At 44.7% G+C, this 18,112-nt stretch overlaps 1 protein-coding gene across 1 annotated transcript; it reads right to left on the bottom strand.

Annotated features, from left to right (window-relative positions):
• Positions 1-5,117: 5,117 nt before the first annotated feature.
• On the bottom strand, positions 5,118-15,437 carry LOC149427139 (granule associated Rac and RHOG effector protein 1-like). Its single transcript, XM_089668220.1, has 4 exons — positions 15,064-15,437; positions 10,647-10,784; positions 8,595-8,673; positions 5,118-6,702 (listed from the first exon to the last, which is right to left on the bottom strand). Exons 1-4 carry the CDS (start codon positions 15,177-15,179, stop codon positions 6,403-6,405), a joined length of 633 nt encoding a protein of 210 aa, XP_089524346.1. The 5' UTR covers positions 15,180-15,437; the 3' UTR covers positions 5,118-6,402.
• Positions 15,438-18,112: the final 2,675 nt, after the last annotated feature.

Below are 18,112 nucleotides of genomic sequence, written 5' to 3'. Positions count from 1 at the left end.
CTGCTGTCAAGAGTGCCACCTCTACAATGGCCAGCAGAGAGTGACGCCTCCTCAACAGCCTGCTGTCACAGAGGGACGCCTCCTCAACAGCCTGCTGTCACAGACGGACGCCTCCTCAACAGCCTGCTTTCACAGAGGGACGCCTCCTCAACAGCCTGCTTTCACAGAGGGACGCCTCCTCAACAGCCTGCTGTCACAGAGGGACGCCTCCTCAACAGCCTGCTGTCACAGAGGGACGCCTCCTCAACAGCCTGCTGTCACAGAGGGACGCCTCCTCAACAGCCTGCTGTCACAGAGGGACGCCTCCTCAACAGCCTGCTGTCATAAAGTAACATCTCCATAACGGTTAGCTGTCAGAGTGACACCTTCATAAAAGCCTGCTGCCATAATTGCCAGCTTTTATAAAAGCCAGCTGTCAAAAAGTGACACCTTCATAAAGGTCTGCTGTCAGAGTGTGACAACTCCATAAAGGGCTGCTGTCAGTGTGTGACAACTCCATAAAGGGCTGCTGTCAGTGTGACAACTCCATAAAGGGCTGCTGTCAGTGTGTGACAACTCCATAAAGGGCTGCTGTCAGTGTGACAACTCCATAAAGGGCTGCTGTCAGTGTGTGACAACTCCATAAAGGGCTGCTGTCAGTGTGTGACAACTCCATAAAGGGCTGCTGTCAGTGTGACAACTCCATAAAGGGCTGCTGTCAGTGTGACAACTCCATAAAGGTCTGCTGTCATAGAGTGACAAATCCATAAAGGTCTGCTGTCATAGAGTGACACCTTCATAAAGGTCTCCTGCCAGAGGTTGACACCTCCATAACAGCCCTCTGTCAGAACACACCACCTTCACAATGGCCTTCTAGGAGGGGGGGGGGGGAAACCTTGCCTGTAAAGTCGCACATAAATCACCCCTGCCTTTTTCCAGTTTCTTTTGAGAAATAGGAAGAAGGTAGGAGCAGATTCAAACCAATGACCCATCCTCCACCATCTTCACAAGGTGGTCTCCATTTTTTTGGTCTCTAATTTTACCCAAATGAGATGAGAAACTATATTTTTTAACAGGGTAGGTAGGAGTCAAAGACTTTGAATGCAGCAGGACGTTGGGCTGTGATGGAGACCTCAGCATTGGTGGCCCCAAGAAGCCTCTGAGTGGTGTGCAGTCTGCCAAATACCACCCATACCTGAAAAAAAAAAAAAAAAGCCTTTTGGGTGGAGCGCCCACACTTAAGTGCAAAGGTTTGCAGACAAAAAGGGGAGCATGGTATCCATTCTTTAGGGAGACTGAAAGAGAATTCAATGAAACATTTTACCTTGAACCTTCAATGAGAACAGAAGTCTTTACAGAAACAGGCAAGTGGGAAAAAAATAAAGAAGCAACAGAGCAGGTCAGTACTGAGGGCTTTGCACAGCACACAAGTCTCTGTAAACATAGAGGATGTATGTAGACTTGATGGGTCAGAAGTAAAAAAAAAAAAAACAATATAAATACAGTAATGTCAGATTTATCACACAAACGCAAAAACCGGTAACATTCGGGCTATAAAATACATCACTGTACAAAGGGGGCAAGAAAAAAAAAAAAAGTACGGGCTTTAAATACCCTAGTTATGAATTGTATATAGTTTAGTGTTTTATACATATTTTTTGGTATAATTAGATAAATTGGAAAAAAAAAAAAAAAAGAAAAAAAATGTGCTTCAGTGTTTAGGTCCAAAGAAACACAATTTTTTTTGTTTTTCACGATCCCGCTACGCAAGTCAGCAAGTTCTTTACTCACAGTTATGAGTTAAAGTATATTAGTGATATATAACAATATACGAAAATAGAAAAATAAGATTAATACTGTCAATATTTTTTATTTTTTTTTTCTCTTTTCGAAACTAGAAAACGTTGGGAGGAATTGAAGAGGGCTCTTTTCAAAAGACGAAATGACGCTTTTATTTTTTTTTTAAATACATATAAACTATATATATAGATATAAAGAATATTCTGTAACATTGATTAAGATAAAATGGGAAATCTGCTACACAAACTATTTAAATTTATATCATAAGCACCATTTTCTTCTCTTGTAGCCACTTTGGTTGGAAGAAATGTGACTCCTAATATAAAGCATTGTATGTCATGGCACATTTTTTTTTGTTTTTTTTGTTAAGTGACATTATGCTGCATTCTTTAAAAATATATATATATATATATTTTTTATTATTATTTCATCTACCTGCTAATTAATTTAGTTATTTTTCGGAGCCAGCTCACATAAGATTCTTTTTTTTTTTTTAATATAATTTTTAAAGAATATTGAAAGACTTTTACTATCTCAGAAGTTTTTATTTTCTGGAGTTGTATGTGCATAATGCCTTTGGCCATAAGGAACAGGATACGTTTTGAATATTCAATTAAAAAAAAAAAATGAAAAAAAAAAAAAAAAAATGAATTGGCGATGATGAAAATTAGATTGCGACACAACTTGCATCCACCTAAAGAACTACACTGGGGAGGGGGGGGTCTTTAATATGAAACGGACAGACCTTTATTCACAAAACTGATCCTCCATGTTTAGATGATATGTCCTGTAGGGCTGTCATAGAGGCAAAAATACGGCCAGTTGGGGCAGCATTTTAGACAAAGGGGGGGTGGTTTATTTAAGTTTTCAACAGGGGAGCCTCTCGACCCTGGACATTTTTATTCACTAACTGAAACGTAACTACTACAAAGTGACTGAATATGGTTTCACAAACATTGGTGATGGCGACCCTGGGTCCGGTATTCCTTTGCTTAGGCTAGGGTGAAGGATTTTGGGAAATCAACAATGGAGTCGATGGCCTCCCTTTTGGGCTGGACAAAATTCCATGAGCTACAGCATCAGGTAAAAGGTATTGTAAAAGTTTCCAGTATTTTTACATGCGACTACTGCCGGTGGGCTATAGCCACTAGCAGTAGTCATTGTGTTCTGCTGGCTAGGAAGGCTCCCTGGCAGCAGAACACTATAGCACTGTGGGAGGGATTCCCATATCAACAATGACTGTGTTGATGAGGGAATCAAGCAATTTTCTTTCCTTCCACCTCTGGTCAAAGGAAAGAAAATCGCATGATCTATGGGCTGCCTTAGTATGTATAGATATTTTTTTGGGGGGGGGGGGGGTAGGTTAAGCCTGGAATTCTACTTTAATCTAACAGTTGGTGCTGATTTTAAATAATAAGGGTTGCAGACTTTACGCAGCCACTGGCTCTCCTGTAGAAGTTCATGAACTGTAATAAACCATCATAATCTCAGGTGTAGGTAAGTTTGGCACTCCAGCTGTTATGGAAATACAAGTCCCATGAGGCATTGCAATACTGACAGCCACAGGAATGACTTTCAGAGGCATGATGGGATTTGTAGTTTCCTCACAGCCGGAGCACCACAGTTGCCTACTCCTGCTTTAACTCTACCCTGGAAGACCACCTCAAAAAGGTTTTACCTCCCCTCTCAGATTTGGCTGACCAGCTGCTGAGTTCATCATTTTGTCCAAAAGGCTCAAAAATCAGACTTTGCTGTCCCCCGCACATAGGGTTCATTTTGCCGATGGGCACGGTTTCATAATAAGAGCTACATGAACAATTTCTTTCAAAGAATTTCCTGATTGAAGAGCGGCTCCTCAATAAATACAACCAGGGCTCCATATAGAACACAGCACCTGAAGGAAAGCGGGTTTTTGGATGGCACCCCACTGCTCCCATTCTGACAAAGTATGCTTTCCTCTGTCCAGGGATCGAAGCCAAGATCACGCAGTTCACTTTACCATGGACCTAAAGAAAATGGAGCAGATCAGTCCTAATCAACAAAAGGGGCTTGCGCCTGTTTTAATTAGGAGCAGCATCTGCTGTGTGTTCTATGCTGCGTCTGTGACAGACACAGCACAGAATCGTACAGCTAGAGCTGCATGCTCCGGTTTCTTCTGCCCGTCCCTATCCCCACCCCCAAACTCAGCTGAGGCCAGAAAGGAGGAGGAGGGATGTGCAGTGTAAACGCTGCACAAGCAGAGAGAAGGATGTGAGCTGTCTGCTCACAACTCACATCAGGTCTAACCTGGCGGGGATCTATGGAAGTTTTCTATACTGAAAACTCCCACATTCCCTTTGTTAATTAGTCGCAGAACGCATGCCAGTTTCTATTTCACTCTGATATAGAAACAGACTTTGGTGGCGCAGATAGACCTCTAACAGGTAATGTGATGCATGCCTCTTCAGACACTTCCCTGCACCAGTTTTCCGCCACATGAAGCTTAGTTAATTCCACAGTACAAGTGGAAGAATGACAGTCAATGGAGCTGCTGCATTAGCTCCTTATGAATGCCAAAGTTTAGCTGTGTTTTTTTTTTTCGTGTGTGTTTTCTGTTAGTGAATGCCAGTAAAATACTGGTAGTGAAAACCATGTAACCAACTCTAAGAGGTACAAACACAGAGTGAACAGGTTACATGTCATCTAAGCCTCCTACAGCTCTTTTGGATGACCTCACTTTTCTCTACAAGCCTGGCAGCAAGGATGGCGGGATGAGAGCCCAGTGAGGTGTGGGAGGCTAGGAGGAAAAAAAAAAAAAAAAAAGCTTCTCTGACCAGTATTCCCCCCATACACTGTCCCCAGAAACATGATGCAAGCTGGGACTGTCTGCGTGCTTTTTGAATGCAGCCAAATGATCACCATAAACACAAGAATTGTTGGGGGAACTGGGGATGGGGATTGGGGGGCAAACTAGGGATGGGGATTGGGGGGGGCAAACTAGGGATGGGGATTGGGGGGGGCAAACTAGGGATGGGGATTGGGGGGGGGGGCAAACTAGGGATGGGGATTGGGGGGGGGGCAAACTAGGGATGGGGATTGGGGGGGGGGGGCAAACTAGGGATGGGGATTGGGGGGGGGGGGCAAACTAGGGATGGGGATTGGGGGGGCAAACTAGGGATGGGGATTGGGGGGGCAAACTAGGGATGGGGATTGGGGGGGCAAACTAGGGATGGGGATTGGGGGGGGGGGGCAAACTAGGGATGGGGATTGGGGGGGGGGGAACTGGGGATGGGGGGGAACTGGGGATGAGGGGGAACTGGGGATGGGGGGGGGGGGGGGAAACTGGGGATGGGGGGGGGGGGAACTGGGGATGGGGGGGGGACTGGGGGATGGTAACGGGGAACTGGGGATGTGGAGGGGGGTTGGGAATTATCTTGTGTCTGTGGGCATCTTCAGCAAAGTACATGAACCCTTTAATAATGAATCTCCAAATATCAAGGAAGCTCACAAACATTGCCAAGCCAGGTCTACAGCCAGCCCTATCTATCCCTGCTTGCTATGATACTTGAGTGCTATAAAAGACACCAAGAAACTGAGAGAAGTGCGAGGACTTCTGAAAATGTTGGTTGACTGGCTGTCTGACTGCTTACAAAAGTAACTGGTCAGGAGTCAGCATGGAACCAGAGATCACAGCGACGTCAAAACTCCGGGTCTGCATACTCACTTCTAGCAAGTGACTCAAACTTATGAGTTGAGTGGATGGCCATCACAGTCAGGCAACAAACCTTTTTTAGGGCGCAGACAGCAATGGCATCCTTTGTACGATATCCTTTAACCTCTGTCCCTTGGTTGTATGCACAGATGTGGAGGCACAGAGGCGGGCTTTATTCTGTGCCGCCACTTCGATGTGTACCTGTTTTGTGTCGGCCTTGCTCATTCGTTCGCCCCCAGCACTGTGATCATTCTGTCACTGACATCTCCTAGTCACATAGCAAAGATCAGGAGACAGCAGGACAAGCGCCCGATCATGTGATTACTGTGACAGCATATCACAGTGATCACATGACCTCTTTAAAAGGCCAACAGAAGGGGTCAAAAGGAGGAATTCAGAAACCAGTCAGCCCAATCTAGAATCCAGCAGGCACTTAAAAGAGCCAAAAATCTGGTGACGGTGTCGGCAACCCGAAAAGATCTAAATATTAGGCACCAGCTGTTCTTTTCAGACGTATCTGGCTCCTGAGACCTGTTCCTGCCCTGAAAAAGGCCAACATAACCACAAAGGACCGAGGGCACGGGGGGGGTCATCTACAAATCTACAAGCTGACCGCAGTCGGTGAGAGCCACGGGGTATCTCTGCCCGGAACCCCCAACTAGTAAACACTGAGGGCTGAGGCTTCTCTGCGGGTAGTGAAAGTTATCACGACAGACGCATACGGCACAGACAGACTCCAGTAGCATGTAACCCGGTGAAGATGGAGGAGAAGCATGTTTAGGAATAGTCAATGCTGTCAAAAAGTTAAAAATCTATCTTTTTTTTTTTTTTTTCTCACCACAGGATTAGAACCAAAACACCCAAAACTGTTTGTAACTCAAACCCCAAAAAGTTTAGCATCAGACCCCATCCCCTGCAAGTGGCGGCCCCAGTCAGAACTGGTGCAGGTAGGAGGGTCTGCGCTCGTGCTTCATCTGGAAGGATTTAAAGCCCTTGTTCGTCTGCTGAGACGGCTGCTGTGCGTACGCAAAGGTCGAGGAGATGCCGGCGGGAGGCGCGCAGTCGTTGGCGGTGGACCAGACGGGTGACTGGAGTATCTGCATTGTGTCGTTCCATTGGCTCACGGGATTTGTCATGTGGTACAAAGAGGAGCTCTGGTTGGGCAGTGTATTGGAGAGAGGGGAGGAGTGCTGCCAAGGAGCTTTAGGCGGCCATGTTTTGGTTTTGTTTTCCTGAAATGAAAAAGAAAACGGTACTGAGACGTGAGAAACACTTCACCTGGGAAACCCGCTGTCTATAATCAACCAAAAGATGACAAAACTAAACCTATAGGACACTGCAATATTGATTACATACGGGTTTATAAACAGATGCACAACTCGGCACTAATTCCAATCTAAAAAATAAAATATAATATTCCTTAATGGTAAATAACTTGGATAGCACTGTATGTTTGTAGACGTTAACCCCTTTATGACCGCCCGACATATACATGCAGCAGCAAAAGGGTGGGCTTTTCACCCACATGCCACATATAGGAGTCTCTGGGCGGCCATGGTTTTTGTGCTGAGAGCGCACTCACTGCACAACAGAACTATCGCAGAGCACTCTGTGGGTTACAGTGTGTGTGTTCATTTGAGAGCCACTTCCGGTAGTAACGCGCATCTGCTGCTCTGTGGCCGGTGGACCACTGGGTGATACGTCAATGACAAGGCGGGGTTTGCCGATGGAGGAGAATGGACGTCGACAAATCTATCAGGAAGTGTCTGTAAGCATGCAATGTAAGCCTGCGCAGAGCATGTATGTCGGTCAGAGAGGAGGGTTGCTGAACGTTTGCATTGGATGATTGTTTCTAATCAGTTAGCAATCCAAAAAGTGTAAAATACAAAAGGTTATGTTATTCACCAAATAAATGAAGGGGAGATTTGGATTTCTTTACTGGAATTCCATTTTAATAAATCAGGACCCATGTCTGCTCAATGCCTACACATATTTTATGTTACAGCAGCCTCTCTTGACCCTTTTACCCCAGAGGAACCCTTAAAACAATTTTCAGGTCTTGGGGAACCCTTGCTAAAATTAGGGAGAATGCTCCCTACACTGGTGGCCAGACAAGAGGGATTCCTCACACTGGTGGCCAGACAAGAGGGATTCCTCACACTGGTGGCCAGACAAGAGGGATTCCTCACACTGGTGGCCAGACAAGAGGGATTCCTCACACTGGTGGCCAGACAAGAGGGATTCCTCACACTGGTGGCCAGACAAGAGGGATTCCTCACACTGGTGGCCAGACAGAGGGATTCCTCACACTGGTGGCCAGACAGAGGGATTCCTCACACTGGTGGCCAGACAGAGGGATTCCTCACACTGGTGGCCAGACAGAGGGATTCCTCACACTGGTGGCCAGACAGAGGGATTCCTCACACTGGTGGCCAGACAGAGGGATTCCTCACACTGGTGGCCCGACAGAGGGATTCCTTACACTGGTGGCCCGACAGAGGGATTCCTTACACTGGTGGCCAGACAGAGGGATTCCTTACACTGGTGGCCAGACAGAGGGATTCCTTACACTGGTGGCCAGACTGCCAACCTTACACACAACTAAAAAGATTGGTGTAATATGCTACTAGCTTTGCCAAGTGGAGTTTACTTTGGATCTATGCAGCAACCAGCAGACGGGAGGTCATTTAGCTAGAGGTCATGGAACCCCTCGTAACCTCTCGGGGGGGAACCCTGGTTAGGAATGTTTCAGTTGTCACCAGGGGCGGACTGACCATTCGAGCACTCGGGCACTGCCCGAAGGCCCGGGGTCAGTAGGGGGCCCCATGAAATGCCCCTGGTACCTTTTTTATAGGTTTTTTTGAGTGTGGGCAAGGACACAGGGGCCCCATGGTCCCCTATTGCCCGGGGGCCTCATGGGTTGTCAGTCTGCCCCTGGTTGTCACTACAGACACTTGCAGGCTTATGCAATAAACCTCATTGTAACCCAAAGAAAATCTGTGATTCATCTTGTACAGGTCTATATTCGGTCAAGTAGACTCCCTTTGGTCAATAAAGGACACTGCACCCTACTCATTAGAAAAGGCAGAAAGTACCCAAACAGCGGATGCTCCCATAGACTCACCTGGTTGAGATCGTCTACTGTAGATAGGAGAGGTGGTGACGGTAATGTGTTTGCTTCTTGTTCACCACTGCTGTGTTTTCTGGTGGAAAGAAAAAAAAATGCAGCAAATACAGAATTATTATAGTAGCAATAGTGGTGTGACCCTCCTGCGCTCCAAATGTGTGTTTAAAACAAACTAAATTAATATATGAACCCCAAACAGCTGCTAGCATTAAATCATATACCAGTGATCAAGTAAATATAAACCATATAAATGCTGCGCTACATTCAAACTTATTTAAGTGAATGTGGAATCCAATAACTCAAATCAAAAATAGTGACAATAATAATGAAAATAAATAATATGTGCTTAATGATAACAAAATTACCAAATAAACCACCCAAACTAATGAAAAAGCACAAACTTAAATCTATACGTATGTGCATGAGAAATACACATACATATATTACATCACACGTGCACAATGTGAAGTGAAATGATGACTAAATAATAAACGCAAACTCAAAGTCCAATAATGAAATGTTGAAGGTGAACAAAACTGTAAACGGTGTTTCCAATAATACTGTAAGGTGACCACAAGTGAAACAAATCGTGCAGATATCTGGGTGTAGATAGAGCTTATGAATCCAACCACCTTCTGGATTAGCCTCTCACCTCATCACTTCGACCCTTGCGGGTCAAAGAGCAGTAATGGATCCCTCTCACAGATCCTCCAGGCACCACAGCACTCCAAAACCACTTTTCAGGATTTAGTATTCCCACTCAGGCTCTTCTCCAAGTATAGTATGTTACCAGGACATAGAAGGTGAATCTCCCCAGGGGAAACACAGATCGCAATAACAATTTCATAGGGAATCTAACCCATGACTTGCTTCCATTGTGAGGATCTTTTAAGAGATCAATAGGAAGGATTTTCCCAACTCCAAAGCTTGAATGATGATCCACCAGGCCAGAGAAAACCTGGTGTTTGGTGACAGGTGCATCAGTTTGTCCCGAGATGTCTCGGGACAAACTGATGCACCTGTCACCAAACACCAGGTTTTCTCTGGCCTGGTGGATCATCATTCAAGCTTTGGAGTTGGGAAAATCCTTCCTATTGATCTCTTAAAAGATCCTCACAATGGAAGCAAGTCATGGGTTAGATTCCCTATGAAATTGTTATTGCGATCTGTGTTTCCCCTGGGGAGATTCACCTTCTATGTCCTGGTAACATACTATACTTGGAGAAGAGCCTGAGTGGGAATACTAAATCCTGAAAAGTGGTTTTGGAGTGCTGTGGTGCCTGGAGGATCTGTGAGAGGGATCCATTACTGCTCTTTGACCCGCAAGGGTCGAAGTGATGAGGTGAGAGGCTAATCCAGAAGGTGGTTGGATTCATAAGCTCTATCTACACCCAGATATCTGCACGATTTGTTTCACTTGTGGTCACCTTACAGTATTATTGGAAACACCGTTTACAGTTTTGTTCACCTTCAACATTTCATTATTGGACTTTGAGTTTGCGTTTATTATTTAGTCATCATTTCACTTCACATTGTGCACGTGTGATGTAATATATGTATGTGTATTTCTCATGCACATACGTATAGATTTAAGTTTGTGCTTTTTCATTAGTTTGGGTGGTTTATTTGGTAATTTTGTTATCATTAAGCACATATTATTTATTTTCATTATTATTGTCACTATTTTTGATTTGAGTTATTGGATTCCACATTCACTTAAATAAGTTTGAATGTAGCGCAGCATTTATATGGTTTATATTTACAGAATTATTATAATACACAAGGAAGTTGTGTCTTTTTTTTTTTTACCTTGTATTTAAAAATAACTGAGGTTGATAATTCCCTTCAGACAAACATTAGGATTACATTATGATCAACAATAAGTGATCAGAGACTATTCTGCCTGGGATTATGGACGCCTCTGGCCCTTTTTATGTTCTCTCTCCTCACAATAAAGATCTATTTTCAGAGCGTGCCGATGTGGTTCCTCCAGGTAAAACTAGTTAATAAAGCACTTTTACAGGATGTGATTGCAGTCATGTGACTCACCTCCTTTGTTTGACTGCAGCAACAAGGTCTGGACCTGAGAACATAGAGAATAGACTGTCTCCGTTGGCAGATGAGGTCTCGTCACTGGAACTGGCCGAATCGCCCTGAGCACCCGTCCAGCTGCTGTTCATCACATCACTGCAGAACGAGAGGCAAAAGGAGTTTTTTTTTTCATTTATTTTTGTATATTTAAAAGGTAGAATTCCAACTAAAGCCTAACAATTCTTAAGAAACTGCTCCCTCTGCTAACACCTATGCTGACTAATCTGTGTAAGCAGATGTATATACCTATCTGCAGGCACCTCCAATCCACTCACGTGATCTGGCTCTCATGTGTCAGCCAGCGGGGGCTGCAGGGGAGAGGAGGGAGCGCTGACAACAGATGGGCTATAGGAGCCAATGGATGACGTCAGCACTCAAACGTTGCAAGCTGTTGTCAAATGTTCGCCCCTCTCCCCTGCACCCACCACTGACTGACACAGGGTATCATGTGACCAGACCACAGCGGGCTGAAAATAAAGTATATACAGTTTTATTTTTGTTTTTTTGTTTTTTTTACACAGGTTAGTCAGCACAGGTGTTGGGGGGGGACATTTTTAAGACTAGTTAGGATTAGGCTGGAATTCTACTTTAAGGAAATAATAAAAAGGAGTTTTGATTCTACAAAGTAATATATGTTCTACCAATGAGTTTTCACCTATTATGGACATAGTGGGTCGCAGACTGCCTACATGACATCTGAAAATGGAGCACTGGCTAAACGTTTTTCTTTTTTTTTAATTTCTGGATAGAAGGGAAATCTCTTCTCCATTTTATTGCTACCTGTGTACCAGCTGGGGAAGTTCCATTCACTTCCGTATAGTGCATAGAAGTCTTTCTCTAAAAAATATAAAAAAAAATGGCTAGAACTTAGCTTTAGGGGCCTTTCACAGAGACGATCCAATGAGGTCCGCCTGTCAGTTTTTCAGGTGGACCTGACTAGATGGTCTATGTATCCCTATGAACCTGGTAGGTGTGAACGATTCACTTAACATAACAAAAAAAATAACAAACAAAAACAAAACAAACAAAAACAAAACAAACAAAAACAAAACAAACAAAAACAAAACAAACAAAAACAAAACAAACAAAAACAAACTAAAACAAAACAAACAAAAACAAACTAAAACAAAAACAAACTAAAACAAAACAAACAAAAACCCCCAAAAAAAAGAAAGAAAAAAAAGGAAAGAGATCCGTTTAGGAGGATCAGAGGGCAGTTGGGTGAAGACGGATCGCAGAGACCGTTTACAGCCAGTCGCCCAGGCTCGGTCCATGTCTGTTCTCCATAAACTGAGCATACATGGATCTGTCATCCGCCCGCTCTGATCAGCGGGGAGAGTCTGCCCTGTGTGAAAGGGCCCTTGAGGTAACCCTGTCACCAATTACCCAACATCTCTTCAGTAGAAGAGGGAATATACTTTTCAGGAGTCTGTGTATTCGAAAGCTGCCACATCTCCACTCCCCTTTAAGTACTCTACCTTTGTAGGAGTCAAATACTTTCACCTCCCATTGACTTGCATATTTTTATTAACGTCTAACTCCAGGTTTTGTGCCATTTTAAATTGTTTTTGGGCTAAGCTGGCCCAAATGAACTATTTCCATAAGAAACACAACTGCTGTCAGTGCTATATAAACTATACAATACAGCACTGTGTACCAGCAGTGGGATGGGGATTTTCCATTCCTGGGACAAAAACCCAAAAAGTACTCATCAGCCACTCCCTGGAAAACATGTATTTTATGTATAAAAAGCTGATTGACTGAGGTAGAGAGACAGGAAAACGACATCACTGTCTCTATCGAAGCCAATCAGCGTAAGCCTTCTAGTCACTGATAAAAATACAAAGTTTACTGTGATTGGCAGAGCAGTGCTCAGCCTGACTCAACTTAGGCCGGCCATACATGGTTCGAAAATCGACTGTTTTTTCATCTGAAAGTCAGACATAAGAATAATCGGCTGATTTTTGCTGTTAGTGGGTCAATGGCACCGGCTGATTTTCAAGGCTCCTCCCCTTTTCGTTGATCGGACATGTTGGAAAATTCGTGAAAAACTACCGATTTTTGACTCAATGATGGTCAAATTGTACGATCGTTTTTCAGAAAAGAACAAGCGCATGAGCCGTGACCTGGAAGGAACAGAAGTTTCGCCTGTTATATGGGATGAACTTTATAACTTGGTCAGCCGATTTTCGAAATCATTGATGGCACCATCGGATTACCGAGCAAACGACATTTCCGATTTTTGGACGAATAGTCATTCAGAATTCGAACCATGCATGGCCTGCATTAGTTCCAGGAATAGGACATCCCACTGCTGGATCACAGTGCTGTGCACTCGATTTAGCTGATGCTACACATGGTTTGTACAGCCCTGAAAGCAGTCTTGTTTCTTAGTAATAGATAGTTTGCTTGGTCCAGCTTGGCCCAAATGTACAATTAAAGATTACAAAATCTGGAGTTCGGTTTAAGTATATTCTTGCTTCTTTTATAAGAAACCATATGGGTAAAAATGACTTTATGATGTCAGGACCACTTGAAACTCCTTCAGTGGTTGGTGCTAATGAAAAGGTATAGTTATGCCATGTTCTGGCCTTTAGATGGCGCCAGCAGTGCAGGCCATTCCTGTCTGCACATAGTAGAGAGCTGGTCTCCCTCGGAACCACAAAGTCCGAAGCCCGTGTGTACTGCACACCAAACCGGCCCGTGTGTACTGCACACCAAACCGGCCCGTCATTTAGGCTGGATCTCCATCTATGCTTTGTAGTAAGTGAAGCTAACACAATACATGATAATGTGCTGCATATATGTTCACCCCAACGCTCATATACAGCAAGAAAAGAAAAAAAAAAACAAAAAAAACTTGGGCGTCTACCCGAATAGGGAAAAAAAAAAAAGTTTTGTATGGGGTTTACGTTAAAGTCCCCCACCGCCTGCAGGTCACCAGTGCAATATTTTTCTTTATTTTCACCTTTTTCAAACCCTTGCGATGCCGCAGTGTTCTTTTCTCTGGTTGGTGGAACTATCCAATGATGCTGAGAGTGGCCTGTCGTGGTGACGTCAGCGCCAGTCTCTATACAATTACTCAGCAAATGCAGGAAGCTGTAGTGGCACCCCTTAAGGGTGGGTTCAGGATGCCCTGAACTCACAGTATGTCCTCAGTCTGCCAGGTTGGGCGACAGTGGGCAAAAAAAAAAAATATTACTGTGGAGGGACAGCTCTGGATTTAAGAGGAGTATTTCTGTGTTGGTGAGATCCTCTGGTGGAGGAAAGCAGTTAAAGGATAAGCTCATCTTATGACCAAAAATAATAAATGCACATTTTTTTGCAAGTAAAAAAAAAACGTGCATTTATTATTTGTAGCTGCAGGAGCCTGTAAAGCAGCAGCAATCCGATCACCGGTGCCATGCAGGTCTCCAGCATATCTGTCAGTATATCTGCCTGCTCGTACGAGATGTACAGGCAAGCAGAATCCATGATCTACCAGGGCGCTCCACAGTGCCATGGTAGTTCACTGAGAATAACAAGCCGGTAGCTGCTAAGGCTGGTGGGAGTTGTAGCAGGTGTCACCCGGTGTGGTAACACTTGGGGACACCCCCTCCGACAATCCCCGCAGGATGGATCGAATCTGCGGATTGAGCATAATGGATCGGACTCCGATCTATTATGCTCCCCAATCCGCAGATCCCATCCATCCTGCGGGGATCATCAGCATGCAACTTATACGGGGTGACACCGAACCACGAAAAGTTAAGTAGTAAAGAAAGCCGACGATCCCCGAAGGATGGATCGGATCTGTGGATTGAGCATATTGGATCGGATCCATCCAGCGGGGATTGTCGGCTTGCTTTACAACTTACCTTTTCATGGAGCGGGTCCGGTGTCGCCCCGTGCGGTCAGTGTCACCCAGTGCAGGCCGCACCCGCCTCGGGACGCCACTGACTTGTAGTTCATTCATTCACAGAACACTGTGATAGAAAAACGCGGCTGTGTAGGTGGAGCCCCGCACAGCTGCTCTCTTTTCAAAAAGTGACAACTTGCATGGGGAACTTCCTGTACTGCTGTTACAGGGAGGACGGGGGAATCGGGAGGCGGCTGCAACATTGGGAACATGTTACTTGTTCAGGGGTGGACTGACCATTTGGAAACTCGGGCACTGCCCGAGGGCCCGGGGTCAGTAGGGGGCCCCATGAGATGCTCCTGGTACCTTTTTCATAGGCTTTTTTGAGTTTGGGCAAGGACACAGGGGCCCCATGATCCCCCTTTGCCAGGGGCCCCAAGAGTTGTCAGTCCGCCCCTGTACATGTTCCACCCTAAAAATACTGACTGCATTGTTATAGTACAAGGAACCGGCCGTGGTCCTGCAAAATGCTCTTACCCCTCGGTGTAATATTCCGGGAAGGGCCACGTTCTGTGCGAATCCTCAGGATGGGGCCAGTTGCTACGTGTGGTGCTCGGACGACGGACATGCTGCGCTTGCCGTTTTTGTTGCATAGCTTGGTTGACCCCGGCCACATACCGGGCAAATTCCGGGTCTGAGCCAACTACAAGAGAAGAGGAGGAGGGGGAATCACAGAACAGCGTCAGCCTGTTTGTACCCTGTTATCCCAGACACTAATCTTTTAAGCCAGACTGTCTTCTACTCCTGAATAGAACACAATAAGGGATTCGCTGGCCGTCAGCAGCCCATGATACTCTTGTTTATCGGATAAACTGCGGGGTATCGACTGAAAATAGCACATTCTGTTAATTGGGCTCAAATGGGCAGACGTGGCTAAAATAGTCCCACATTTAATGCGGTCACCAGTGTGCCCTTATCTGTGTCCGGCTGTATTTGTATTTACTTTTATTAGCTGTAAATGGACAGATTAACATCCACACACCACATCAAGGAAACATATGGATGTGAATTATTTAAGGTGTCATAAAAACACAAAGACAGCAACAATGTAGATAGAATCAGCAATTAACTTAACACTTTTGCTGCCAAAGCAATGTTTGCATTTTTTGCAGGTCTAAAAAAAATTATTTTAGGCTTGAAGATTAGTTAAAAACCACCCAAACATTATATATTTTCTGAAAACATACGGACAATATAAAGAATAAATTAGCGATAGCTACAAATTTTTTTTTGTGTCACATATTAGCATTACAGTTTGCAAAATTTCAGTAAAAACCACAATAAAGTTAATTTTATTACAACATATACCCAATTTTTTATTAAAATATAAAAGATGAGGTTGTCCCAAGTAAAATGATAACCAACATGTCGGGGTTTAAATTTGCATTTGCCTGTGAAATAGCGTCAAACTTTGGTACCTTATATTCTCCACAGTTGACCCTACAGGTCAGAAATGTAGTTATTGTGAATATTGGGCCTAGAGTTCTTGCTGCTTGCGATATGTATCGTGTATTGCAATCAATGCTTTCATGTGCAGGCGCCCCCGACATGTACGTGGTGTAGGTGAGGGGAGCTCAAAAATGTGTGGAGGGAGTGCTTGGGTGTAACGTTGAATTTTTTACACTAATTTAACTAATTAACTAATCTCTGATTATTTTTTTTTACACTGATTTTTTAATCTTAGATTAAAAAACTAGTGTAAAAAAAAAAAAATAATCAAAGATTAAAAAATTAGTGTAAAAAAATAATCAGATTAAAAAACTAGTGTAAAAAAAAAAAATCAGATTATTTTTTTACACTCATTTTTTAATCTTTGATTATTTTTTTTTCACTTAACTTTATATTTCATCACATAGGGGACAAAAAGTCCACTAAGTGGTACATTTTTTTGGTGACAGGTTCTCTTTAATGAGATATCAGGGGTTTAAAAGTCACCTGATGTCTCACTTGCGCTCCAATGTAGCTAACAGAGAGCAGACCACTCTCCAGTATTTTCTTCCCCTGGCTATACTGATACCAGTACCCAGAAGTGACATTTTAAATGTTGTTTCCAGGTCATGAGCAGGAAGGGGAGATCAGCAAACAGATGTTCGCTATCTTTCTCCCCTTCCCAGTGGCACTCTCCATGAAATGCTGTATTTACCCCCCCCCCCCCCATGTGCTCCCTCTCCCCTGCTGCAGTAGCTCTGAGCTCAACAATGCTGCCACAGAGGGGACAGTGAACTGCAAGTGTGCTGGTGTTTGAGAGCTCACTCCTGTGATGTTAGGGGTGAGCAGTAAACGCTGGGCGTGTCTTAGAAACAGGGGCGGACTGACCATTTGGAAACTCGGGCACTGCCCGAAGGGCCCGGGGTCATCAGTAGGGGGCCCCATGAGATGTCCCTGGTACCTTTTTCATAGGCTTTTTTGAGTTTGGGCAAGGACACAGGGGCCCCATGATCCCCTATTGCCCGGGGGCCCCATGAGTTGTCAGTCCGCCCCTGCTTAGAAATATAAGAGCAACAAACCAGGATGGAATGATGCCATCTCATAGTTTTTCAGATAGGTTTAAGGAGGTACGCAAATGGCCTACACCTATAGAAAGGGCATTATGTCCCTTAAGTCAAAACTGCACAGTTTTGTTTTTATGTACAGGCCTCTCTTGCCTGCATAGGCCTCAGCAATACTGATCGGGAACATTATGACCTCCACCATTAAACTTTTGTACATCGATAATGTGAAAGGATGACTAATGCAGGCCATAGATGGTGCGAAAATTGGCCGATTTTTCGGCCGAAAATAAAATTGGCTGATTTTCAGATCGTTAGTGGGTTAATAGGTTGTCCGTTTTTCGGTATTTTGGCAGATTTTTTATCGGTAAAGTTTGAAAAAAAATCGGCCGATTTTCGCGTCAATGATGGGCAAATCGGACGATCTTTTTACCGATAAAAAAATCTGCGCATGAGGAGTGACCTGCAAGAGGAAGAAGGGGGAGGGGGGAAGAAGGGGGAGGGGGGAAGAAGGAAGAAGGGGGAGGGGGGAAGAAGGAAGAAGGGGGAGGGGGGAAGAAGGAAGAAGGGGGAGGGGGGGAGGGGGGAGGAGGAAGGGGAGGAGGAAGAAGGAGGAGGAGGAGGAGGAAGAAGGAGGAGGAGGAGGAGGAAGAAGGAGGAGGAGGAGGAGGAAGAAGGAGGAGGAGGAGGAGGAAGAAGGAGGAGGAGGAGGAGGAGGAGGAGGAAGAAGGAGGAGGAGGAGGAGGAAGAAGGAGGAGGAGGAGGAGGAAGAAGGAGGAGGAGGAGGAGGAGGAAGAAGGAGGAGGAGGAGGAGGAGGAGGAGGAGGAGGAAGAAGAAGGAGGAGGAGGAGGAGGAGGAAGAAGGAGGAGGAGGAGGAAGAAGAAGGAGGAGGAGGAGGAGGAAGAAGGAGGAGGAGGAGGAGGAAGAAGGAGGAGGAAGAAGGAGGAGGAGGAGGAGGAAGAAGGAAGAAGGAAGAAGAAGAAGAAGAAGGAGGAGGAGGAGGAAGAAGGAGGAGGAGGAGGAAGAAGGAAGAAGG

Source organism: Staurois parvus, unplaced genomic scaffold (genome assembly GCF_062004578.1).
Source record: "Staurois parvus isolate SC_StPar_1 unplaced genomic scaffold, SC_StPar_1.0 ptg003976l, whole genome shotgun sequence".
Lineage (NCBI taxonomy): Eukaryota > Metazoa > Chordata > Amphibia > Anura > Ranidae > Staurois > Staurois parvus.
The sequence above is the reverse complement of the archived record's forward strand: the minus strand, read 5'-3'. Positions and strand labels throughout refer to the sequence as shown.

What these genes read in the sequence shown, in the direction of transcription:
- LOC149427139 (XM_089668220.1), bottom strand. Translation starts at nt 15,179, where the DNA reads ATGCAACAAAAACGGCAAGCGCAGCATGTCCGTCGTCCGAGCACCACA. An exon ending in GCTGCAGTCAAACAAAGGAG is followed by an intron (nt 8,674 to 10,646) that starts GTGAGTCACATG and finishes TCTTTCCACCAG; the next exon opens with AAAACACAGCAGTGGTGAAC. An exon ending in CAGTAGACGATCTCAACCAG is followed by an intron (nt 6,703 to 8,594) that starts GTGAGTCTATGG and finishes TTTTCATTTCAG; the next exon opens with GAAAACAAAACCAAAACATG.